Source organism: Dipodomys spectabilis, unplaced genomic scaffold (genome assembly GCF_019054845.1).
Source record: "Dipodomys spectabilis isolate Male_0828 unplaced genomic scaffold, ASM1905484v1 ptg000092l, whole genome shotgun sequence".
Taxonomy (NCBI): Eukaryota; Metazoa; Chordata; class Mammalia; order Rodentia; family Heteromyidae; genus Dipodomys; species Dipodomys spectabilis.
In genome coordinates this window covers 2,645,359-2,672,696 of record NW_024870769.1, presented here as the reverse complement: position 1 = coordinate 2,672,696, position 27,338 = coordinate 2,645,359, and the positions used below count along the sequence as shown (strand labels likewise).

The following is a 27,338-nucleotide window of genomic DNA, read 5'->3' as shown; positions in this document are numbered from 1 at the left end:
CTTCCTTCCTTCCTTCCTTCCTTCCTTCCTTTCTTTCTTTCTTTATTCCTTTCTCTCTTTATTCTTTTCTTCCTTTCTTTTGTGCTGGTCCTGGGGCTTGAACTCAGAACCTAGGCACTGTCCTTGAGCTTCTCTGGCTCAAGGCAAGTGCTCTACCATTTGAGCCACAGTTCTACTTCTGGCCTTTTCTGAGTAGTTTATTGGAGATAAGAGTCACATGGACTTTTGTCTCTGGGCTGGCTTTGATCTTCATCTCTCAGATCTCAGCCTCCTGAATAGCTAGAATTAGAGGCATGAGCCACCAACTCCCTGTTTCCTTTCTCTTTCTTTTTTTTTTTTTTTTTGGGGGGGGGGGTCCGGTCATGGGGCCTGAACTCTGGGCCTGGTCACTGTCCCTCAGCTCTTCAGCTCAAGGCTGGCACTCTACCACTTGAGCCACAGCGCCACTTCCAGCTTTTTTTTCTGCTTATGTGGTGCTGAGGAATCAGGGCCTCAAGCATGCAAGGTAAGCGCTCTACCACTGAGCCACCTTCCCAGCCCTTCCTTTCTGTTTCTTATAAGACCTCTGTGCCAGAGATTTAGGGTCCCATCCTTACTTCCTCATTCTTTTGCCTTTTGTACTTCCTCAGTCTTTTGTGGATGTGTTTCTCAATTTATCTAGCCATCTGCAAGTTGTATAGGCCACTGTTCACTGACTTTTAAAAAAAATTAACTCTATCACTATTATTCTTCAGCAGGAGGCTGAATTTGGTATGGGAAAGGGGGAACTTTGGAGGCATATCCCTCCGCCAGGTACCCTGACTCAGTGTTCAACTTCACTGGACGTTTGCTCATTAGGCACTTTGTCTCCTCCTTGACAACTGATGCTGTTAGGCGCAGCCCCTTGCTGGGAAATTACAAAAGGCAGAATGATAAACCTAATTACACTGCAAATTTCTACCACTTCCATTTTAATGCTACCAAAATGCATTGCAACTCTCTCCCATCTTGAAGGATAAGTTCTTTAAGACACTATCATTGATTTTTGTATATTCAGGGCTTAATATAATGTCTAATACATACTAGATAATTGAAAAATGTTAAGTAAGCCAGGCACTGGTTGCTTATACCTATAATCTTAGCTATTGAGAAGGCTGAGATTATATATAATACATAGCAGAAAGTTTTAGCATGGGATAAGACTCATTTTCTTCAATGTAGAAATTGCATGTAGGAATCTGATATTAATTTTAAACTATGCAATTCAGTTCTTAGAGGAGAAATGAGAATAACTTTTAGCTGAGTAAGTTAGCCTACTTCATAGTGTGTGAGTAGGTTATCATCCCATTCTGTGTACTTTTACCTCAAGTTCTGAGTGGTGGCCTAAATAGATGTGTGAACCTCAGCTAGTTGATGTGGTACCCACTAGTGACATGTGACTAGTCAAATTCATCAGAAAGGATGAAATATAAAACTTGGTTTCTTATTTCCATTATTAGATCAAGTACTCAAAACCCATCTGTAGCTGGTGGAGATTATATTCAATGGATAATAGGAGGAGATTATATTGAATGTTCCCATCTGTCCCAAGAGTAACACGGATCCTACCTGAATGGGGTCGGGGGGAAGGGTTGAAAAATATTTCTAAGCCAGCGGCTCGTGCCTGTAACTCAGGAAGCTGAGGGTCAAGGTTCAAAACTAGCCTGGGCAGGAATGTCTATGAGACTCTTATTTTTCAGTTAACCAGCAAAAAGCTGGAAATAAAGGCGTGGCTCAAGTTGTAGAGCATCAGCCTTGAGCAAAACAGCTAAGAGAGAGTGCTCAGGTCCTGAGTTCAAGTGTGCTCTCACACACACACACACACACACACACACATCCCAAATAGCAATTCCTCGATCAATATTTCTAAATGCTTCTAACCTTGTGTGTTACATAAAGCCATATATCTACAGTTTTGGTCACTATAAATATTTATAACTTTACATCTTTCACAACCATTGCTTTAATGATACTTGTGAAACAAATCCTGAATCTGCCTGAGGAAAACTATAATTTCATAAGTAAATTCTCTCTATTGAAGTCACAGATTTTTCCAGACGGCAGAATATACTTGCGAATGCATGATAGTTTATTTAAACACACACACATATATACATGATGACAAAGGAAAATGTTAGGGAATTTAGCACAAGGCTGCATGCTTTGGTAGGACAGGTAGACTCTAGTTTTACAGGATGAAGTGTGGGTTGAAAATGGGTGGAGCCTGGAGAGTGAGTTTTATTTCTGATCACCACATGGAAGGTTCTTCAAGCCTGTAAGACATAAAAAATAAAACGTGTAAGGGAAGCTGGCCTTCTTCCTGGGAGGCTCAGAAGAGTGGTGCATTCAGTTCTGAACTGCAAGATGATCAGTAACTACGGGAAATCTCCTGTTGGCACTCTAAATAAGAGGCCAGTGGAAAATGGGGACAGGAGACAGCACAGGATGCACAAAGGCCCAGGATAGTGGCTTTCACTCCTGTGAACAGGAGTCTCTTGAGCTAATCTCTGAGGGAGCATTTAAAAGGAATGGTACATATATATCAAAGGCACCCAGGAACTTTATGATGTTTTGAAGATCAAAACTAAAAGCATCACATGAAATTGTAACAAGAAAGTTAGTGTTACTCAATTCTGAAAGGCACCCAGGAAATTTATGATATTTCTAAAGATCAAAACTACAAGAATCACATGAAAGTATAACAAGAGAGTTAGTGTTACTCAATTCTGAAAGTGCTTCTGTTGTTTCCCTCCAATTTTAATGTAGACTACAAAAGGGCCCTTGGCAACTTCAAGGCTATCAACTTTTGTCTCCTTCTAAGTGTATACGACTGAGCCTGTCAATCAAGGTGCAATTAACTTTATTTCAGGCACTGATTGGGCTAGTGCAGGCCACAAAACTAAGGCAGCAGTAGAGGTCTAAGTGGGCCTGGGACGTTCTTTTCCTAAGCAGAAACAGACAACTCTAACTTTCCTGTGGCAAATATGTGCATCAATGAACTACAAAGATGTACTTGCTGCTTAGTTTTTTTTAAAATTCTTATTATTATGTACCTGTTTCTCTTGCATTAGCTCTTTGTATCAGAACTTGTTCCTTCAGGGACAAGAACCCTAGAGATTTAGTCCAGTTTAAATAAGTGTCCCCCCAACCAAGAACACAAATCTGTCAACTCTGTGCCTTCCACTCTGCTGACCATTTTATTTAGGGAATTGAAGGGAGATCATGATGATCAGCCTTCACTTCTCACACACGGATTCTCCACAGGGAGAAGCTCCATGAAGAGCAACCTTCCAGTCACACTCACTGAACAAGAGTGCTAGTGACCTCTTCTGGGGAACTTAGTTCTTGATGTCCTCAGGCTCTGCATTTCGGTCCCTCAAGCTACTTATGGGGAACATTACAGTGGTCCTTGTGCATTGTGATTCTACTGTGGGAGAGGCAGGAAGTAAGGACAGAATAGCTGGCATTGGTGGATATGAACATGGAAGTGCATTAGAAATAATTTGCCACACTCCTTTCTCATCCAAGAGGCTCCAAGATCATCCTGATCCCATGATGAATATTTCAATCTTTGTGGTACCTCTTCCTAAAACAGAGCTATCCTCCAAGAAAGCCCACAAGGCTACAGAAAAGCTCCTAAGAACCATTCAACATTCATTCATTGAATGTAATAAATTACAGTATTGAGTGACCAAAGTAATCAGGACCATCTATTCAGCTATAGCTTTGTATGGCATCAGAAAGGCTGGAAGCAAACATATAAGGAAAGTGTCCTAGGACTTCTAGATATCTACCCAGTGGGCAGACTCTTCACATTCAAACTGCAAAGCTGGGCAGTTAGCCACTTCCAGTTAGAGTTGGGGGCTCACTCTGTGCTTCCCCAGATGTAATAACATTAGAAAATCTTTGCAGAATCATTTCCAAACTAAAAGTCACATATAGTGAGAATTTGCATAGAAGCACCAAATAATGTGTGGTAGAAAAGATTCCACCATTGAAGTTTAGAGGTTAATCCATGAGCACATGAAGAGAATGGTTTTTTTCTGCTTTTCCTCCCCATTCCCATTCCTGCTCCAGTCAATCCTTCCCACATCTTGGAATGCCTCCACCCCCAATGCTTCCTACCAGCAGCCCACCACCTTTCTCTGACCCCTCCCACCAGCGCTACGCCTCCACCCCCAGTCATTTGACTTCTGCAACACGTCCCCACCACTAGCCTTGTCATACCGAGTTCTGGGGACGTTTTCTGTGCTTTCTCTCATTAAGAGGTCTGAAATCAGTGTCTCAGGGCTAGATCGCTTTCCATATCTGAAAACAGTAAAAGAGAGAGAGAGAGAGAGAGAGAGAGAGAGAGAGAGAGAGAGAGAGAGAGAGAGAGAGAGAGAGAGAAGTCTTTTAAAGTTTTGAATAGCCATGGAAACCCTTAGGATAAAAAGAAGAAAGTTTCCTATTTGAGATGTTAAATCTAAAAGCTATTCGTCATGTTGCTTTGCCAACATGAAATCTTGGCATAGAAAACATACATCATCAGATACATTATCATTAGTGTGACTTAAAATGTTACATATATTTGAATTGGCTTGCATGCATAATAATTTAGCATATTTATTGGTACTCAACCAAAATTCCTAACCAAAATCCTGCCCTTTTAAAAACATCACCAATAATACATAGATAGATACACATTTAAAGCTAGATGAAAGGAAATTAAAACACTGAAGTGTGACTTACAATGTTTTCATAATTAGCTGATTGGCTATAGTTCTATGACACATAGCAGTGTAAACCTTAACAAGGAGAGCAAACAATATTCCAGAAACAGTGTTGGGGGAGAACCCCACATAATGATATTCAAAACCCACCTGTGTCTTTGAATTCATCTGCTCATTCATAAAGATAAAATCACCGCCCATGCTTAAATCAGAGCATTTGTGAAAATCCATTGTGAATGTGAATCGCAAATGTTTTGAGGGGAACAAAGGAACACACAACTGAAAGTTGCTCCAGTGGAAATGTAGTCCCTACAGCGACACAGGTCGTGGGTCTTATATTTTCCATTTATCTTTGAAGCAGGAAAAGCTAAAAGCCTTCCTTGAGGCTGTGGGTTCAACCTGCTCTATGAGTATAAAGGAAATAAATTATGTAAGTGTCTTTCTTTTCCTCCTATGGCAGGACGTAGTAGGGAAAATAGACATGCATGCAAGGTTACATCTGCCTTGGAGGATAGGCTCCTTGACATGGCTAACAGTGTTTGACAACTCTGCTAAATTATATTGTCCTCTTTCTCAGGAAAGTATTGCTCTCGGCAGTCCCTTTGTTTACAAATGGAAACTTAGCCAGGCATAGATGGATTAACTAATGGGTACAACACCTGAACAAAGTTGGCAGGGGGCATATTCTGACTTTAATCAAGCACAACTCAACCCTGATATTTGGAAAGAATCCCTATTTTTGCCCCTTTGTTGGGACTCAAGGAGAGCCAAAACAAAACATCCTCTATCATCTCCCACTGGCTCTCCTTCATTTGTAAGATTTCTCCAGTTTTTGGAACTGCAATTTCAGATTGTAAGCTACTGCTTCCACTTAGTTATTCTGCTTTTTAGCTGATCTGCTCAGCTTAACACTCTTAATTCACTTATGCTCTACTGAGTTAAGAACTGGCAACTATTTTCTCTAATTTACTAGAAAAGAGTCTACCTCAGGAATGGAAGATTTGCATAGTCATAAATCCACATCCAGGACAGCAAGGCTCACTGCTTTCTCTCCTTCTCTAATTAATTCGGGATTATTCTCTTCCACAATTCTTTAACTTGAAAGCTTAAATCTCAAATCTGGTTTCTCATTAGAATTACCCAGGGAGCTTTAAAAACACAGTACAGCCCAGGCCCACCATGGAGTATCTAATTTAATTGGCAGGAGAAGAGGCCAATCTCAGTATAGTTTAAAAGCTCCCCCAGGTGATTGTAATGGAAATCAAGAGTGGAGAAACACTAGTATAGGGCTGAGTTTCTCAACCTTGGCACTGCTGGCATGTGGAACTAGGTAATTTTCTGCTGTAAGGGACAGGGCTGGGAATTCTAGAGTGCTTCATAGCATCCCTATCCTCTATATACTGATGCCAGTAGTACCCAGCTTTAACTATGACAAAGGAAAGTGTCTCCAAATATTTGAACATCATCCTAGGGAGCAAAAAGTCACCTGCCTAGAACCACAGATTTAGGGAAGTCCTATAAGCAAAATGCCATAGACTGCTGAGCACTGATGGCTCACAACTATCATCCTAACTATTCAGGAGGCTAAGATCTGAGGATCTCAGTCCAAGCCAGACCAGGCAGGAAAGACCATGACACTCTTATCTCCAATTAACCAGCAAAAAACCAGAAGTCGAACTGTGCCTTAATTAATAGAGAGCTAACCTTGAGTAAAAAAGCTAAAGGACAGGGGCCAGCCCTGAGTTCAAGCCCCAATACCAGGACACACACACACACACACACACACACACACACACACACACACACACACACACACTTAGATTGGAGCCTTCAAAAGCAGTTAACTGGAAGCATTTAGAGCAACGAGAATACTAAAAACAGATTGAGCCAGGTACCGGTCATTCATTCTTATGGTTCAAAGCCAACCTAGGCAGGAGTGTCCATAAAACTCTTATCTCCAATTAAGAAGTGGAGTTGTAGTTCAAGTGGTAGAGTGTTAGACTTGAGCAAAATAGCTCAGGGACAACACTCAGGCCTTGAGTTCAAGCCTCAGGACAAGCACCACTCCCCACTTCTCCTCCCCCCCCCCACAAAATCACCATAGACTGAATAGAAGGAGGAAGAAAGAAAATGTAATCCAGAAATCCACACTTGCCAAACAAATGACAGTGATTTCCAAATCATGTGTGGGCATCTTTGGCAGGAAGTCCTCATGGATACAACAGAGAAGAGCAAAGAGCCTCTGATAGTTTCTAAGAAGGAATTTACATGAAGATAAAACAGGAAACTTTCAGGACCAGCTCATTCCCATCTAACTGAATCTCTTCCTATGAAACTCAAAGAAATCTTGCCCTTTGTTTTTCCTTATTAAAGATGTTGGATCACATTGACTGCTGGTGGTGACCACATCCAAGGATATTCCATATAAGGCTTCAATTCTACAACCATTGAAAGGCTTTCATGAAAAATGCTTGGTTTCAGAGTCTGTAAAAAGGAGATAAGTACACTCATTTCGAAGTTGTGAAGTAAAAACTGAATTAGATGCCTAGGAAAACATTTTGAAATTCAAAACTTCTTACAGTGAAAACCCTTTGTAGTAATCATGTTTACAAAAATGAGTTCTACCATATCTTATTCTATAGCTAAATCACTAACAAACATCTTCCAAGGGGGGGAAGAATCACGCAATATGTGTTCATTTGTTCTTTTCTCTGGCTGAATGATAGCATAAGCAAAAATGGGAAGCAATTAACTTTCCAAGAAGTCTACTAGGATTTAAAACACTTTGCTTGTTGTTGCTAAAATGATCAGATTTTATGATATTATAAGCCAATAGTATCTAATTCTTTATAAATTGGGACTTTCTGGGGATGCTACAAAGCTTCTTAAGAAAACAGAAAGGGAACTTTATTTTAAAAGTATAAAATATCCTCCTTTGCATCCTCTCCAACCATTTTATGCTTTGGAAACAGTAAAAATATTGTTTAAAACCTCCCAAATAAACCCCAGTACTTTACAACAGACAGCTGAAACATGAAATAACATTAATAATTCAAAATTGTTAGTCATTTATAGGTTCTTAGGGTCATTTGATATTAATAATTAACATATGGTGTTAAGTGATTTAAAACTAAAATGAATCAACTTGAGAAAAAAAATAAATACTTCCCTTCCCCCCCCCAAACTAGTGTGGATTTGGTTTTTTCCTTGCTAATTGGTGTTGAGCATGGGATTTTGTGTGACTTTCTGGTCATTTCAAATAAAATGGTAAATAAATGTACCATTGCTGTTCAGATTCCATGTGAGCCTGCAGTTGATCCTAGAGCAACTAGACAAGTGTGAGCTTTTTCTTAATAAGTGGTCACATTCTGTTCAGAACTTACCTGCCATAAAATGGGTGACGTCTACATTTTAGGCCAACTGTTTTCATGCTAAATCTGATTATTGAGAGTAGGATTTTCAAGTATAGGGCTGAAATTGCCAAAAGCTGATATACTGAGGAAAAGAAATGCATGGGTTTGTTTGTCTTACCCCTAAGTACTGTCGTTCAGTTTGCCCTGGATCTGCTGCTATATCTTTGGCTGTTCTGCTTGGTTTTCTTTGCTGGTGTTCTGTTTTCCCTAGACATCAGGTTCCTCTTCCCCCTATATCATTTCCCAACTGCACTCTTAACTCCACTCTCTGGGCATTTTCCCTTCCAAGTTGCTAGACAGACTTCCAACTTCTCAAAATAACAAAGGGGATGGGATGGGGTGAGGTGGGGAGATGGCCAAACAGGCAGCCTGGGAAACCTGAAGGTGGGCATCAGGACTTTCTGACTTGGGGAGGGGATCCGCCCACTTTGGGTACTTTGGGTTGAGTGTGTGCATCACACTGTCTTGATCTGGGGGAGAGGGAAGAGAAAAGAATGGCCCCTGTCGCCCTGAGATTCACAGAATCTTCGGGTGCACCTGGGGCGCTGCCCCCCCCCCGTGTTGGGCCCGCGGGTCCCACCCACCTCTGCCTGGTGATGAGGTTGATGTAGTGTCGCAGCGCTGAGTAGTATCTGGCCATGTCCTCCGCCGGCGCGTCCTCGCCCGGATTGTCCGGCTTGGAGGGGTACGCCGCGGCCAGCGCCCCCAAGCACACCAGCAGGGCCAGGGCGATGGTCAGTCCGGACAGCCCCAGTCGCCTGTTACCTAGCATCTGCGGGCACAGAAGGCTCAGTGTGTGCGTCGGGGGATGGGGGGGTTGGAGATTCAGAGGAAGCCCACCCTCTCCCGGCCTCCCTGGCCCTCAGTCCGCTCTCTTCCCAGTTCCGCAGCGGGTAAGAGTTGGGGCGCCCTAACAGAGGACTAAGGCATCGCCCACCCTGCCCGGCTCCTCTGCTCCGCCTGAAATTCCCCCCTCCACTTGGTCCCAACTTTGCCCCAAAGAAGAAATCCACGGCGAGAGGCCGAGGGCGGGGGGGACCCGCCAGTGCGGACATTTAAAAAACGAACTAGAAGTTCTCTCTGGGATATAGATATGGATCGCATTTTCTTCCCTGGTCTCGGAACCCTTCGTGGAGTCGAAAACTTTCTTGGCAGTCACTTTGGGGCTGCAGGGCTGCAGGGGGGCGGCTGCGATCCCCTGGGAAGGGGGACTGAGCACTGTTCCCATTCGATCTCCCTTCGCATCCCCAAGATCCTGGAGGTGCGGGGGTGCGGGGGTCCCTCACTCCTGGGCGCCGCCTGGGAAACCTCCCTCCCGCACCGCACACCTCCATCTGAGTTTCTGCGGGAAGATCTAAGGAGATCGCCAGCGCCCCCTCTCCCCGGGGCCCCCAACGTCCCCTCCATAACCCCCCAGAAGTCACCCAGAGGGGCCGTGCAGTCAGGAGAGTCTGAAGATGGACCGACGGACAATCCGAGGGGAAGCCAGAAGTAGCGAGGGGAAAGCGGAGAGCAAGAAGAGCCGGTGGGCGTCAGGTGCACAGAGAAGGGGAGCGGAGCGGGGTGCGAAGCCTCGGGCGCCCGCGACCAGACCCACCTGCGCACCTTCCTCTCCCGCCCTTACCCAAGCGGGTCCAGGCACTCACCTCGGCCGGCAGACGGGCGTGGCGGGGCAGCGAGTGCTCGGCGGTGGGGTGAGCCTCTCCGAGGGGTGAGAGCAGGCTGACGGGGTGCAGAGAGCCGGTGGCAGCCGGGCTTTTATGGAGCGCTCCTCGGCGCGGCAGGAGGGGCCTCGGGCAGTCACGCCCGGGTGACTCCCACCCGCCACTTCCCGCCCGCGGAGCGGGGGCTGGAGTCAGAGCCTCACGAATGTACGCCTCGGGAGACACCCACACCCCACACCCCCGCGCTGGGCAGGGCGAAGCGGGGCCGGGGACCGCCGCCGCCAGGCAGCGCGCTCCCAGGGCGCTCGTCTAGTCCGGCCCGGTGCGGAGCGGCGCGGCCAGGCGCTCCGAGCGTCTCGGGTCCCCGGGAGAGCAGAACCGGTGCTCCCACCTCCAACTCGGCGGAGCACCTCCCTAACTAACACCCCCGAGGGCACAACTGGGCGCTTCACAGCGGGACGTCTTGGGTTTATGGGGTTTTCCCGCCCTTGATGCAGGTGAGAGGCAGCGCCCCGAAGTCCCGAGTTCCAGGGTCGCGCACACTGCCTGGCCGGGACCTGACCAGAGGATTCGGAATCCAGAAGTTGTGGCCACTTTCCCCAGCTGCTTTTTCTGGATCAGATCACCTCCCCCCCCCCCCCCACACACACACAATCGGACCCCAAATACCAAATGGGTTTATGTCCTGAAAGAGGCAGCAGCTCCACACTCCCCGAGGGGTAACACTATCACCCCCACTTTCCAGTTTGCCGGAAAGTAAGGTGCTTTCCCAGGGGCTTGGACCTTTTGGCCCTTAGTGGCTATGGTGAGATGGAAAGCAGTACCTCCCAATCCGCCAGCCCTTCTGAAGTCAATTACGATTGATTCAGGGTGTGGATTCCGACCGACATGGAACATGAAAAACGGCCAACGTCAATTCGTGGGTCTCGGTAAACCTGTAGAAGGAACCTGAAAGAGATACGGATCAATGCCTTTGGAAGTTCGAATCTTTCTCAATAAAATGGTACCTTAGGGTACCATTAAAACATCTTGTTTTAATATTAAAATGATTGGGTTAAAGGGACACTTGGTTTTTGTGCTGTTCAAAGGTTTAACTATCGATTCTGGAAGAGTGGGAAGGAGGGAGGCAGAGACAAAGAGACTATGTGTCTGTGTCTTTGAGTATAATTAAATGATACTTTTTTGAAGACCAGCATCCTTTGGGCTAGGCAACTGCGCTTTCTGAATCTCATAAACACATGCCACAAACATAAATATTACTGCCATCATGAGCTCTTACATGAGAGCCTTTGGTAAAACCTCCAACTAGGAGCCCCTTCATAAAGAGAAAGGCACAATCCTCTTCAATAAAATACTCTTGTATGTTAAGTGTACCACAGATTCTTATCAGCTAAAAAAAACTGGACTTAGAAGTCATTGAATTATTGCTAAGGAGGTGCATCACTTTTGAATAGGAAACACTGGGGGAAATTTGATTAGCTTACTTTATATGAATATTACTGGTACTTAAGAATAAGAAGTTATCCTCAGTGTCCAGCAGTTGCAGAATAAAACCAGGGAGCAAACTGCCTTTTCTCTCTAGCCCAAGCTGCATGGTGCTGCATTGGGCTCTGAATATTGTCTCTCAGGACTTTGTTTAATCAGTTTGCAATTCTCTTGCCTGTAGTTTCCTGTTATCTTCTCGAAGCCTATAAAAATTTGCTTGGGTTTGGAGAAGCAAACCAAACTCAATCCCTCCCCTCAAACAATACCAGCTGTCTCTCAAATCAGCACTTCCTAGCAGTGACGTCATTCTTTTTGCTTCAAGTTTGTTTGTTAATAAGTTATTTCTTTACAAAAGATTTGTGAGATCCCATTAAAATACACTAAAATACAAATGTTTAACACTTGTAGCTGCATATATTCTTGTATGTGGATGTATATGGTGGGTAAATATGAATATGTTATGACAAGCTATCATGGACTCAAGACAATGAATATATATATATATATATATATATATATATATGTACAATACCCACCAAAATTTCCAAGTGTACCTTTGAAATTCCTTCTTCCTGCTTCTACCCACCTCCTTCCTCCACTGATCTGCTTCCTGCTACTACAGACTTATTTGATTTATCTGAAATTGTCCCAATTATAATTCCACAATGAGTCCTCTTGGTTTCCCTTCTTTCACTCAGCTTTGTTTCATTTAGATCGAGTCGTCAAAGCATAGATTGACAACTGTTTCTTTTTATTGCAGTGAGGTTTTCTATCATGATATGACATGACTCAATTTTTCTATAAATGATTTAGGTGCTTACACACTTGGGACTGTTTCCAGATTGGACTGTTACGAATAAACATTCATTTAAAAGTCATCATATAGACTTAAGCTTTTGTTTCTGGTAAAAAAAATTCTTAAGAGCAGAATGCCTACATCATATATTGATTGAGTGTATATTATTTCATAGCTCATCAGTGTTCTGTTTTTGTTTAGCTCTTTTGTTTTCCTGTGGGTTTTTTAGTTTGTTTTCAGTACCAGAGTTTGGAATTAGGGCCTCTTGCTGTACCATTTGAGTCATACCTCAAGTCATGCCTTTTGCTTATTATTTTAGAGATGGAGTCTCATGGACTTTCCTGTTTCAGTCAGAGATCCTCTGGATCTCAGCTTCCTCAGTAGCTAAGATTGCAGGTGGGAGCCACTGGAGCCCAGCTTTGGGATAGTTTGTAATGCTGTGTCTTTGAGTTCACTAATCATTGCTGCTATAGGATATGGCCACTATCAATCTTATCCAATGATTTTATGCTTCAGACAAGCAATTTTCATCCTTAGAATTCAAGTGTACATGTTCCATGTTTGAACATAAATATGTTACACTAGCTTTTGAATGTTATTGTTGTTGTTTTATTTTATTTTATTTTTTGTGAACATACTGTAGAGGGGTTACAATTACATAGGCAAGATAATGAGTACATTTCTTATCAAGCATTGCAGCCTCCTCCTTTGTTTACCCTTCACATCCCTTCCCAGCCTCCCTCCCCCCCTCCTGCCCCCCTTGTTGTTGTTATTGTTATTATTATTGCTTGTTTTGAGACATGGTCTTGCCATATAACTCAGGCTGGCCTCAAACTCACCATCTTCCTGGCTTAGCTCTTAAATGCTGAGATTACAGACATATACCAACATGCCCAGCTGAAGATAGGTCACTAATAATAACTATTATCTAAATAATCTGGACCGATTGATTTTTCTCCACAGATAGTTTACATTTTTTTCTTTTTCTGTGTGTGTGCCTCATAATTTTCGATAGGATGTCAGACATTGTGAATTTAACCTTATTGTATGTTGGATTTTTTTTTTGGGGGGGGCGGTCATGGGGCTGGAACTCTGGGCCTAGGCACTATCCTTCAGCAAGTCAGCTCAAGGCAAGTGCTCTATCACTTGAGCCACAGTGCCACTTCCAGTTTTCTGGTGGTTATTTGGGGATAAGAATCTCACAGACTTTCTTGCCTGGGTTGGCTTTGAACCACAATCCTCAGATCTCAGACTCCTGCATAGCTTGGATTACAGGCGTGAGCCACTGGTTCCAAGCTGTTGGAATTTTTTTTTTGTATCCTTATAAAATTCTTCTATTTTTTTTTTTTTCCCTAGGACATAGTTAAAAGCTTGGAAGTAGTTCTGTCCATTTGGATCTTGTTTTCTTAGGTGAGTTAGGCTCAGTTTTGTGAGGCGGTTCCCAAACTGGCTTTTGTCTTGATATGTTCATCAGAAAAATACCTGTATGCAGCTGGATTGTAACTGAATTTTAGAGGGGCTTGCTCTTATTTAGAATGTGGACTCGAAAATTAGAACCTATGTACTACCTCATTAGTAAGTGATTTTGCAAATGAAGTTTTGTTTTGTTTTGTTTTTCTTTTGGTCCTGGTTGTGGGGCTTGAACTTAGGGCCTGAGCACTATCCCTGAGCCTTTTCCACTCAAGACTAATGCTCTACCACTTTGAGCCACAGCTCCACTTCTGGCTTTCTGGTAGTTATTTAGAGATGAGTCTCATGAGCTTTCCTTCCCAGGCTGACTTCCAACTGTGATCCTCAGGTCTTAAACTCCTATGTAGTTAGGATTACAGGTATAAGCCACTGACTGGTGCCTAGCATTTTCAGTCTTTTAAAAAATATGTATCATTTGTTACACAGTCAGACATTTCTAACTGTCTCCATTGTATGATTATATCATGACTTATTTTACCATCTCCTCTCAGTGGCCATGTTGGTTGTTTCTAGTCTGGTGCTATTATATGATACAAAACTAATAGGTTTTTAAATGTATAATTTCTTATGTGACAGATATAGCTGTAGGAAAATTTCTCAGAACTAGTATTGTGAATTCAAAGGCTATTTGTAAATCTTGCATACTGGGGATTGAACTCAGGGTCCTGTGTTTGCTAAACAGACACCTGTACCACTTGGGCCACCCTCTAGTCCTTTGGGCTTTAGGAAATTTTCAGATGGGCCTAAAAATATCCTTTTCCCAAGGAGGACCTCAGATCCAGTCCTGCCAATGTAGTCAGAGTCCAGAGGTGTACCACCTTGTCCAACTTGTTGAAATAGGATCTTCCTAACTTGATCTGAGCTGGCCTCTAATACAACCCTCCCAATCTGACTTTCCAAGTAGTTGGGATTATAAGCATGCACCACCACACCAACTGAAATATAGGTCAATCTTATAAGTAGTTGCAAGTTGCTCTACATCTCTATGAAATCTGACTCCCTCTCATAGTTTAAAGTAACCATCTGATCAGAGTTTGGTTTCCATCCATCTGATAGCTAAAAATGAGATATCTCAGAGCCCTTTAGATTTCATTCCATAATTTCCCCTTTGGTTTTGGGATGTCACTTTTAGCCTAAACTGTAAACGTCCTTCAGAGTGTGCGTACTTTTTTTTTTTTTTATCCCGTTGCCCTGTCTGGCTGTACAGTCAAGTTCCATTGCTTAAGTAAAATGGGTGAACAACTATCTTAGCTCAGTACCTCCACTGGAGGTACTGAGCATCACTCTTTTCTCAGGGTTCTTGATATACTACTGTGGTTTTTATTGTAAACTGAAGGTATTTTTTAAATATTCTATTATTTTATGTGATTTTTAAAAATGGAGTTTTACCACTCCCTTTGTTTCTATCCTTTGCTTTATGATCTTAGAGTTCTTTCCCCTTCTTTTGTAAATCTAGTCTATTTCTTCTAGTATTTCTCTGAGAAAGTCTGAGTAATTTGAACTATGACTATTATTTCAGTCAACTACCTAGTAACTACACCTACTTTCCTGCTGACAAACCTTGATTTATTTCTATTGTCAGTGTTTTCAGCCAAGCTGTTGGATAATATAATAAATTCTCTTACCTCTACACATGGTTGGCTTACTGTTAACTAAGTAACCTACTCTTAGTAAAATATTAGGCTATGTCAGGAAAAGCTTTTCCTCCTTCGAAAATTAGAGACACATGTTGTATCATTATTTTATTTCCCCTTTCCCTGCTTACTGTTTAGTGAAGATATGACAGAACTGTAGCAGCCATACTGGGATGATGAGGAGTAATCAGAAATATGCCAAACAGCTGGCAGAATGCAAAAATGAAAATGGCGAAGGTCCTTGGTGAAACTGGCAAAAGCTGATCTCAGAACTATTTGCTTTTAGATGGCTCATTAAGTCAATAATGAAAGTCTGTATGTTTAAGTCATTGTTAGTTGGATTTTCTGCTACATGCAGCCCACAGTACTCCTAATCAGCAAGCTATTTAAGTTTCTATTTATTGACTTTTTTCATCTATTAGCTTTGTGATTATTTTATTGTTTAATATCAGATATTGTTATTATTATTGGAAATCCATCTTTCTATTTTTTCATCTTTCTATTTATGATGGATTTTAATTCTCCTGCCATGTTTCTGAGTTCCATTTTCTTCTCTTTCTTTCCCCCTTTTCTCTCTTTTTCTGTCCTCCTTCTTTCAACAGGTAATAAATAATATATAATGTAATATATATTATATATAACATGGATTGTACCCTTTAGTTTGAAAACTCTGGATTTTTCTCCTTGTTTGGTCCTTTCTTATTTATTTCTGTGCATTTTGGTAGGTATGGCAAAAGGAAAGTTTCCTGACCCTGTATGTTCTTTCTTGGCTATCTAAAACCCAATCAGAATTGATTGGCAACACTACATCTCTCACTATGTAACTGTAGCATCATCCAAAAGTTCAGGTAAAAAAAAAAACAAACGGAGGCAATTATGAAGACTACTAGAACCAGAATTACTCAAAAATTATCTGAAATACCCTGATAATTATAGGAAAATATTTTTCAAATTTGAAAGTATTCTGATAATAGCTACAGTTCTCTCCTCTGGGCAGGCATAGGCTGATGAGTCTGAAAGACCTTTGTGTTCTTCTGACCAGTTACAGTTTGTTTTTCATTATTCTTATTATTAGCTCAAGTCCCTCTAACCACACCACTCAATGTAACAGCAAAATGCTTATCTTGCTTAGAATAGAGGCTTAAGTGTGATTGTGGGAACAACCACAATCATTCTGCAGACTTGGAGGATGACCTCTAGGGAAGATACTGGTTTCCTCTTGTATGGATGATGTATAGATGCTGTGTGACTGTCCTGCATGTTCCTGAGGGGTCTTGTCCCCATCATCTCTAATGAAATGGGGATTCAGTCTCCAGAGAGCTGATACATCATTTCTAGTTTAGATGCTACTTGAAGATTGTACAAGGTATGTCCCTCATTACACGAGCTTTTTCAACTTCCCAGTACCCCAAAGGCTGGAGAGTAGGTACCAGTTTCCAAGCTTTATTTGCAAAATAGGGCTCAGGTATGAGTTAAGCCAACCCCAGTGGCTCAGGACTTTGGTCTAGAAATTAAGTTTAAACACCATTTTCTCCATTTGTATACACATAAAAAGTTTCTGACAACTATAAATTATGAAAAGAATAAGTGATGTATGGAGTGATCCACACAATGTCCTCTTCCCAGCACAAATGAAGACAAAAGCAATAAATTCTGGAGCAAGTGACCAGCAGAAGTTTCCAGATTCTGTAGCCACCTGACTAAAGCAAGACATTTGTGCTTATGATAACCTGGCTCCCTAGTGAGGTTTTGGCATTGTCTCTATACCCCCGCTTAACCTCCCTCAGAGTCCAATAAGTAAGTCCAATAAAAGTTGAAGTAACTGAAAGAGATTCTGCGGTCTGGAACTAAGCTCTGATCAGAAGTAGGGCCATGAGAATCTTAGCATGGGTTTCCTCTCTTCTGGCCATCCAGGGTCCATTTGAACTCATGGGGTAAGAAATATGGGTGTGGGCTATTGTGAGCAGTCTACCTTTGGAAAAGCAGCTGGTGTCTCAAAGCGGGAAAGAAGGTCATAAAAGAAGGCATACACCTGCGTGCATAATCCCCAGCTTTTTCTTATAAAGTGATAGATATTGAGGTGGAGTGTTGATACTAGGAAAGGTAACAAGGCCAAAGGAAAGGAAAAGTTCACGACCATTTCCACATATACACAGTGACCTATCATAGCCATTTCAGGATATCAAGGGGAAGGATGGGATTTCTAAAGAAACGGCACTGTCTGCTTTGGATATCCACTCCAAAGGATAGGTAGCATAAAATGATTTCTTTTCTCTTATCGATATTTCCTAGTTTCCCACACACTTTTTCCCAGACTAATGAAGTTCTAGATCTAATCTGCCAGATTTTTTTTTAAAAATCACAGATTGTGAGTCTTAGAAAATACTTTTTGCCTCTATTGACATGATAATATGCTTTCAGACACCTGTCCCCATGGGATAAATGTCACTTATTCTTGATGTCATAATCATTTTCTACACCACCGGACTTAATTTACTGCTTTTACCAAAATTCTTTTATGTAGTTCATGCACAAGATTGACATGTAATTTTCTTTCACATAATGTCCTTGTCAGGTTTTGATATCAAAACTTCCCTTCATGATACAATATGTTGGAAAGTGTTCTTTTTCTTTGATTTTAAAAGGTATTAGCTATAAGGAAGACTGTATTGGTGAAGCCATTTGGTAGGAGGACATTTCTTGGAGGAATTTTGTTTTAACTGAGTGGTTTTTTTTTTAAATCGTTGTTGTGAAGGTGATGTATAAAGGAGTTACAGTTACCTAAGTCAGGTAATGAGCACATTTCTTTTGGAACAGTGTTATCCTTCTTTTGCTTTCTCCAAGTTTTTCTCTCCCAACTTCCCCCTACACGTTGTATAGTTCATTTTCAACATAGTATCTAGTGAGTATCACTGCTGCATTTGTTCATCCTTTGTCCTACACTTTTACCCACCCCCAAACAGATAAACTTACATGCAAGACAAAACGTACTAAACACATAAACAGCAGCAAAGGAGAAAACAAAAAAATAAAGCCAAAATATAAAATAGCAGAAAACCTCTTGTTTTCATTTCTTGGAGTTCATTCCTATTGGTATCATTTTATAGGATCATATGCACATAGCTAGGAGGAAGACTTTTAACTATAAAATTAAATTACTTCACTAGACATAGGCCTACCAAAGTTTCAATTTCTTCTAGTCAATTTTCATCAGATATGTTTTTATAAGACCTTTTATTTTTTTCTACATTTCCATATTTATTGGCATGATGTTGTTTTTCATATCCTCATAGATTAAAAAAAAAATCTCCTGTATCTACAGTGATGTAATCCTTTTCCTTTCTGATATTGATAATTTGTATGATATGTCCCCCTTTTCCTTGCCCTGTGCCCCTACATGTCCATTAATTATGTTAAACTTTTCAAATAACAAGCATTTGATTTTCTATGATGTTTACCCTCGGACCAATTTATTTCTTCTCTTATCTAAAAATTTAATTTTTCTTTATTCTGGTGGATTCAATTTTCTGGTTTATTTCTTTTTTTTTTCTGGTGTGTGTGTGTGTGTGTGTGTGTGTGTGTGTGTGTGTTTATGCTGGTACTGGAGCTTAAACCCAAGAGTCTGGGTGCTGTCACAGCTTTATCATTTAAATCTGGTGCTCTACCACTTGAATTACAATTCCACTTCAAGCTTTTTGCTGGTTAATTGGATATGGGTCTCATAGACTTTTCTTCCTGGCTGATTTCAAAGTGCAAATATTAGATCTCAGCCTCTTGAGTAGCTAGGATTATAGTCATGACTCAACAGCACCCAACTCTTTATTTTAACTTCTGAACAATTACACTAAGAAATTCGCTTTTCAGCCTTTCTTTTTCTCTGAGATATGCATTTACTTCTACAACTCCTTCAATGTAACTTTAACCATATCTCATGAGTTTTAATACATTGATTTTTCCATTATCACTCATGCACAATTATATTATTATTATTATATTCAGTCCTGGCTCTTGAATTCAGCTTATTTGCTCAAGGCTGGCACCCTACTATAGCTTTACTTATGGATTTTTGGTGATTAATTGGAGATAAGAATCTCAAGAACTTTCCCACCCTGGCTAGCCTCAAACCATGATACTCAGATTTCAGTCTCCAGAGTAGCTATGATTATAGGTATGAGCCACTGGCTCCCAGCTCTACACAATCCTTATTACTGCTTAATTTCAAAATACCAATTTTCTAGTTTATTTTAGTTTTTAAATTTTTAGTCCACCATGGTCATAGAAGACACTGTATAGGATTTCAATCCTTTGATATTTGTTGAAATTTGCTTTAATATTAATTAACTATAATATCAATTTTAGTATATAGTCTACATGCACTTAAAATGTATAAGAATGTATAAGGTGAACTGATGGTTCATGCCTGTAATTCTAGCTAATCAGAGGGCTGAGATCTGAGGATCCAGTTGTCACAGGGAATATACCACAGGGGGAAGAACATACAAAAGAAACAACAAAAAAAAATCACATAGCACATTAAAAACAGCAACAACAAAGAAAGACCTCTTGTGTCCATATCTTGGGATTCATTTCATTTAGCATCATCTTATATGGTCATTTGTACCTAGCTTTTGAGCTTTTCTGCTCATCCGATAAGATTATCCTAGATGTATACTAATTATTGCAAATAAGGGAAACCATGGGACCTATGTTTCTTTGGGTCTGGCTTACTTCACTTAATATAATTTTTTCCAAGTCTTTCCATTTCCTAACAAATGAGGCAGAGTCATTCTTTGCATAGAATATATATATATACATATATATATATGTACATATATATATATATATATCACATTTTCTTGATCCATTCATCTACTGAGGGGCATCTGGGTTGGTTCCATATCTTAGCTATCATGAATAATGCTGCAATAAACATAGTTGTGCTGGTAGCTTTAGTATGGCCTTGATTGTGATCATCTGGGTAAATGCCCAAAAGTGGAATTGTTGAGTCTTAGGGGAGCTCTATGTAGAGTCTTTTGAGGAATCTCCATACTGCTTTCCAGACTGGTTGAACAAGTTTATACTCCCACTAACAGTGCAGTAGGGTTCCTTTTTGGCCACATCCCCTCCAGCATCTGTTGTTATTAGATTTCTTGATTATAGACATTCTAACTGGGGTGAGGTAGAATCTCAATGTTGTTTTGATTTGCATTTCTTTTCTGGCTAGAGAAGTTGAACATTTCCTTATATGTTCATTGGCCATTCTTATTTCCTCTTCAGAGAAGTCTTTCTTTTTTTTAAATTTTTTATTGTAAAGATACTATACAGAGGGTTACATTTACATGAGCAAGGTAATGAGTCCAAGAGAAGTCTTTCTTTAAGTCTTTCGCCCACTTATTTATCTAGCAGTTGTTTCTTTGAGGATTTGTTGTTGGGGAATTAAACTTTTTGAGTTCTAAGTATATTTTAGATATGAGACCCTTGTCCATTGTATGGTTAGTGAAGATCTCCCAATCTGTGGGCTTTCTATTGATCTTGCTAGCTATGCCCTTTGCCATGCAGAAGCTCTACAGTTTCATGCAATCCCATTTGTCCAAACTTTCCTTGCTTTGTTGTGTCTCTGGGTCTTTATTAAGAAAATTTTGGCATGTGCCAAGAAACCATAGAGTTTCTCCTATTCCTTCCTGTAATGTTTTCAGGGTGAGAGTGACTCTTTTATGTGTAAAAATATTCATTGTTCGGGGCTGGGAAGGTGGCTCAGTGGTAGAGTGCTTGCCTTGCAATGCATGAGGCCCTGGGTTCGATTCCTCAGCACCACATAAGCAAAAAAAAAAGCCGGAAGTGGCGCTGTGACTCAAGGGGTAGAGCGCTAGCCTTGAGCTGAAGAGCTGAGGGACAGCGCCCAGGCCCAGAGTTCAGGCCCCACAACCGGACCCAAAAAAAATTAAAAAAAAAAAAAATTCATTGTTCTCTAGTAATGCCTCTTGCCTTATATTCATATGTTGATGTAATGACACTAGCTTTTGTTAGCTATTTTTTCATATTATATTTAGGCAATGTCTCCAGAAACAAGCTTGGAGGTGAGTCTGAATACATGTAGTTTATTTGAAAGTAAATTAAGCACCGTGGGTCAGAAAGTAGAAGTAGATGTGGAAGGAAAGAAGGTAAATAATAAGGATGGATTACAGAGACACTGTAGAGCTGCCTCAGGGCTTTCCACTTTAAGGGAAGCAAGCTGGAATATTTATCACCAGCTCACATCCATTACTAGGCTAGGTTGCTCCAAAGCACATCAACTATTCAGAATTTCTACTTCTGTCAATCATCATCCCTGCTTACAGGATTAAAGAATTACTGCACCAAGTACACATGCATCAACTCATCACAGGGCACTCCCTAAATACACACAAATACTCAAAAATAAATAAGTCATAAACTTAGGGAAGCTTGGCTCACAGGGGAATCAGCTCTTAGGGCTTACAAACTCTTGAAAGGTCTCAAGAAAAGACAAACCACATTGACACACCCTTATCCAAACTAGCCAAAAGAAAGAGGAAGAAGACCAAATTAACAAAACTAGAGATGAAAAAGGAGCTATTACAACAAAATTCTCTGAGGAAAAAATTTTGGCAAGTCTGTCCTCCGGATCAATCAGACCCACTTAACCCAGGAACCTCTCTGAGTTGAGCAGGTCTCTCTCTGCTTCAGACCCCATTGTACCTTTCTCCCCACTGCTCCATGCTCAGGGAGGCTGGGCTTCTCTAAAGGCATCAATTGGCACTGGGAGCTTCTAGCTTCTGGCTGGATCTAGCCAATAGCAGGTGCAATAAGAGGAGGAAAAAAACAGGTAGTATTTCTTCTATCTTACCCCAGCAAGGGTAGAAATCTGATTGCACATGCGATCACTCCCAGTCTCATGTGTTACTGGCATTTTCACTGGGAGGAAGACCTGGTGCTTCCACGGGAGTAGGAACATTGAGGGAAAACTCAGTGCTGCTCATCTATTGTCCCTAGCAAGCAAACTCAGCAGTGCCTTAAACAGTTGAAACATACATTTTCTTAAGGTAGACATCTTTATGAAACACAATAACATGGTTGAAAGCATGGTGTAGATATTCCTCTGCCTACTTGAAACCCATCCATCACTCTATGAGTGGCACCACACCAAAGTATAATAATTAATTGAAGCCCACTCAATTGTAATTGAGTCCATCCAATGCCAACAACAGCCCTTGAGGTAAATGTTATTAGCCTCATTTTCCTAAAAATGAAACAGAAACTTAGAGAAATTATAGTAATTGTTCACATAACAAGAAGCAGGCATGGCAGGAACTCAAGCTAAGAGCCTGATTAGGACTCCAGCTATGATTTATAGGTAGGACAGTAAGCCTGCATGATGGTCTCTACCTCCAATATATGCCTTCGAACTATCTGGTTCTCACTTGGGTCCCTAAAACACATCCTGTTTACATTCCTCCCACTGGAGTCAGCGTTTATTTTGGAAGGAAGAGCCCAGTTTCCTTCCCCCATTGACTTTGGGCTGGATTTAGTGTCTTGCTTGACCAGCAGAATGCAGTAGAAGTGATACTTAGGGAGGGAAAAAACAGGGTCCTTGCAGCTTCTGCCTGGGCCTACTGAGCTGTCAGGTGAGAAGTCTGAGTGCCCTGACTCTTGTCATGTAAGAGAAGCCATGTGCTGGCATTCCAGCACCAATCCTATCCTTCCAGCTCCTTCTCCAGGACTTGGCATCTACTGGACCAGCCCGCAGCTGAATACCACTAACGCACATACAGTAGAGAAGAAAATTTGGGTAAGTTCCTAAAAATATTTTCCTTTCAGGTTCATAGGACTGACAAAAGGCAGGTCCTGAATTTGAATCTACATAATTTGTTTTCCTACCATTTCCCTTGAATACTGTGCTTTTTTGTAAAGAAGTAACACAAGGGGAATGGGTAATACTATTTCCAATATTTGAAATCTCAGAAGCACTGGAGAGAAGGGAGATGGAAGCAGAGAGGGTAAGAGGAAAGGAAGACACCAAAACAGCTAGTCTCTATCAGCTCACAGATTCCAAACCAGGCACTGGTGGCTCATGCCTGTAATCCTAGCTACTAAGGAAGCTGAAGTCTGAGAATTGGGAGTCAAAGGCAGATGGGGCAGGAAAGACGGTGAGAGTTTACTTTCCAGTTAACCACCAAAAAGCCAGAAGTAGAAGTGTGGCCCAAGTAGTAGAGTTGCAGCCTGGAGTGAAAAAGGTAAGGCATGGCACCCAATGCTAAGAAGAAAGAAAGAAAGAGAGAAAGAGAGAGAGAGAGAGAGAGAGAGAGAGAGAGAGAGAAAGAGAGAGAGAGAAAGAGAGAGAGAGAAAGAAAGAAAGAGGAAGGAAGAAAGAAAGAGAGAGGGAAAAAGGGAGGGAGGGAGGGAGGGAGAGAGAGAGAGAAAGACAGAAAGAAAGAAGGAAGGAAGGAAGGAAGGAGAAAGAGAGAGAAAGAAGAAAGAGAGATAAAGAGAGGGGGAGGGGAGGAAGGAAGGAAGGAAGAGAGGGAGGGAGGGAGGAAGGAAGGAAAGAAAGAAAGAAGGGAGGATGGGAGGGAGGATGGGGAGGGAGGGAGGAATAGAGGGAAGAAGGGAGGGAGGGAAGGAGGGGGAGGGAGGATAGGAGGGGGAGGGAGGGTAGGAGGGGGAGGGAGGAAGGAAGGAAAGAAAGAAAAAGAAAAAGAAAGAAAGAAAGGAAGAAAGGAAGGAAGGAAGGAAGGAAAGAAAGAAGGAAGGAAGGAAGGAAGGAGGATAGGAGGGAGGGAGGGAGGATGGGAGGGAGGGGGAGGAAGGGAAGGGGAGAGGGAGGGAAGGAGGGAAGAGGGAGGGAAGGAGGGAAGAGGGAGGGGAGGGAGGAAGGAGAAGGGAGGGAGGAAGGAAGGAAGAAAGATAGGAAGGAAGGAAGGAAGGAAGGAAGGAAGGAAGGAAGGAAGGAAGGAAGGAAGGAAGGAAGGAAGGAAGAATGTTGGGATTGAGCTTAGTGGAAGAACACTTGACTGATAAGTGCAAGGCCCTGAGTCTTCAACTCTGGGGAAAAAAAGAATGAGAGAAAGGAAGGAAGAAAAGAAAGGAAGGAAGAGAGAAAAGAAACTGACTTGAGTTGTTTGCTAGACATTTTATAAAAATGAAAGAGGCCCAAACTTTATTTGAAGGAGAATCATGGAGCAGCATGAAGTTAAAAGATCTTGGAGAGATAATATTCTTAATGTATTTTGGATATGTTCATAGAGAAATAAAAGTTGAATCCTGGTGCTATACATTAGAAGAAATGAAAAATATAGTAAAGTTTCCAAATTAACTTAGAAATAAAGAATTAAAAAATAACATTTTGATCAAAGAAGTTGTAACTAAGATACATTATCTAGAAAGAATTGAAGTGCAAATGTCTCATAGAAAAAGCTGTTGTTACAGATAAACTTGAAATCAAAGAAAAATTTAGAACTGAAATTTTTAAAAGAAAAAAATAATCAATTAATCATGAAATATTATATAAAAACAAAGCAAGTAAATAGAATTGAAAATTAATAATGATCCTTTCTTTAAAGGAAAGATGCAGATGTTTTTCCAACTGAATTCCATCTAATATTTAAAGGTCATTCCAGACCACAGGGATTGTAAGATTTTATAGAAGAGAAGCAGTAACCTTGAGCTTTTTCACTTAGGGGAAAGAATGCAAGATTTCCAGGTTATACCAAAAAACTACCTTAAAAAGCAAAGTTGTATAGTGTTAGCACAGAACTATATTAAGAAATCAATGTAAGCTAGTCACTGGTGGCTCATACCTGTAATCCTAGCTACTTAGAAAGCTGAGATCTGAGAATCGCATTTCAGAATCAGCCCAGGCAGGAAAGTCCATACAACTCTTACCTCTAATGAACCAGCAAAAGAGCTGGAAGTAGAGCTAGGCTCAAGTACTTGCCTTGAGCAAAAAAGCTCAGGGATAGTGCCCAGGCCCAGAATTCAAGTCCTAGGATGGGCACACACACACACACACACACACACACACACACACACACACAATTAATATAAATGACTTATTAATTAGAAAATTAAGTGTCAAAATATTGCATGAGTAATAGATTCTGATACTCTTAGTTTAAAATAAGAATAAAAAGATATTTATTTATATTATATATTTATTTATATCATTTATTATATCAACCATATCATTATATTATTAATAAAATAATTAAATATAAATTAAATTAATACTTAAAATATAATCTAAATGTGTTTATTATATTATATATTATTTATTTGTTATATTATTATATTATCATATTATATATATTTATGAAGCCTATTCACCATAGCAGTGTAACCCGTTTCCTTCCTTCCTCCCTTCCCTTTCTTTCCTTCCGTCCTCCCTCCCTCCCTCTCTTCCCCAGATGTCAATGACCTCAGCTCAATTTATAGACTGGAATGTTTCCCATGGCCTCTGAGCTGAGATATGTCATGTCAATATCTGGTTCTCCATTTCCCCTGTGGCTTTAGCACTCACTGATAAGCTTTGAGAGATCCTGCTTTTTCATGATTGGACATGATTTTGCCATTGGTTCTGCATTTGTTTGTTGTCTTTCTTCTCTATGACAAGCTATTCCTCGGTCACTGAGACTACTGCAGTATACTTCTACTGGAAAGGTAAGGTAATTTTTTATTCTTTGGGCTGAATAACCAATTTTCACCTTCATTGGTGCTTCATGAGGCTTCTTTTTTCTTTCTCTTCTTTCTTTTTTTCTCTTGTAGAGTACTGGATCTGACACTCTCATCGAAGGCTCTGATCCCAACTCATCCCACACTTCCAGTTGAGTGGTGGTGCTCTCCTGTTGGACAGAAGAGATACCATGCCGTCCAGAAAATCCCAAATGTCTCCTCTTGACTAGGATGAGTGACTGCAGCTTTCTTACAAATTATAGCTTTATCCTTGCTCTCCTTTGCTCTCTCTGTAGATAAGATATATTGAAATAGTAATAGAACTGTCTCTGCTTTCTGACAATACTCAATCTAAATTAAAATTCTCCTTTTCCCAAACTATCCAATCCAAGCCCAAATCTGGGTTCTTTCTCATATCCTCTTATCCCAGTCACATCCTTACCCTCCCATCGAATCCTCCTTCCTGTCTCCCGGCCCCTGTCAGCCCTATTTCTGCATGGTGTACCTCTTCCCTTGCTGCAGTGAATAAGGAAAAGAAATTTAATTTTCTCAGTGCAAGTATTCCTGTTCCTAAAGTGAATTGAAGATGATTTGAAGATTTTATGTCATTATTTTATAATATATATGGTATATGGTGATAGATATAGGTGTATGCATATTTACAATTCCTACGTATGTGCTCTGTAGGTGTGTCTTCCAATCCTTCACAGTTCATTTGCTTGATGCTTAAATTCTCCCAATATTGTCTATGGAAGACCTTCAAACTAACTTAAGTGACTCTTCAACATAGCATCATTATCTTCTAAAAGTACCCTTGGTGTTGGCACAGCAAGATGTCCCAGGTATAATCAATATTTCCCCTGTTACAGACCTGGACAAAAGATTTAAAAAGTCAATAACATCCTGTAACTCCATGAAAGGCTCAACTCCGGGGATTTCACCAGGTCAGGTTTGGCCCCTCTCTCCAATACGCCAACAGAGGAAAGAGATGCACCCCATGGGACAAAGTCAACATGTCAGCCCATCTTCAGGACACACACACCATGAGCTTCAGGTTTGTCAAGCAGTCTTGGTCACAAGCTCAGGGTGGTCAGGTGTCACCTGGTCACCACAAGAAAGGCACTGTGACTTGTGGGCTAGCTCTAACACAGGCCACAGATGATATTGATCAGTCCCTTCTTTTCTGAATTCCCAGCTGTCGGCAAGGTGACTACAGAGAAAATAACTCAGAGCAAAGACAAAAAAAAAGTGGGGGGGGGGGTGTGTGGCAAAAATGCTAACCTTTTCTCCTGCTTTAGTTCCCCTAGGGATATGCTCAGGCCCAGGTAAGCATGTGGTTTTCAGCAAGAGCAGTCTCTAAGTACCTGTTATATTCAGAAGTTGCAAGTCAAATTCTTGCATAGTTTGTTAGTGGGAGATCAATCTCCATAATGTTTGGGGAAATTAATGTTAGGATGTTT

At 41.1% G+C, this 27,338-nt stretch overlaps 1 protein-coding gene across 1 annotated transcript; it reads right to left on the bottom strand.

Moving 5' to 3' along the window:
- Positions 1 to 2,143: 2,143 nt before the first annotated feature.
- Positions 2,144 to 9,860, bottom strand: Npy (neuropeptide Y). The gene is made up of 4 exons (XM_042685063.1): positions 9,790 to 9,860; positions 8,728 to 8,915; positions 4,246 to 4,326; positions 2,144 to 2,291 (listed from the first exon to the last, which is right to left on the bottom strand). Exons 2-4 carry the CDS (start codon positions 8,913 to 8,915, stop codon positions 2,267 to 2,269), a joined length of 294 nt encoding a protein of 97 aa, XP_042540997.1. The 5' UTR covers positions 9,790 to 9,860; the 3' UTR covers positions 2,144 to 2,266.
- Between the last annotated feature and the right edge of the window lie 17,478 nt (positions 9,861 to 27,338).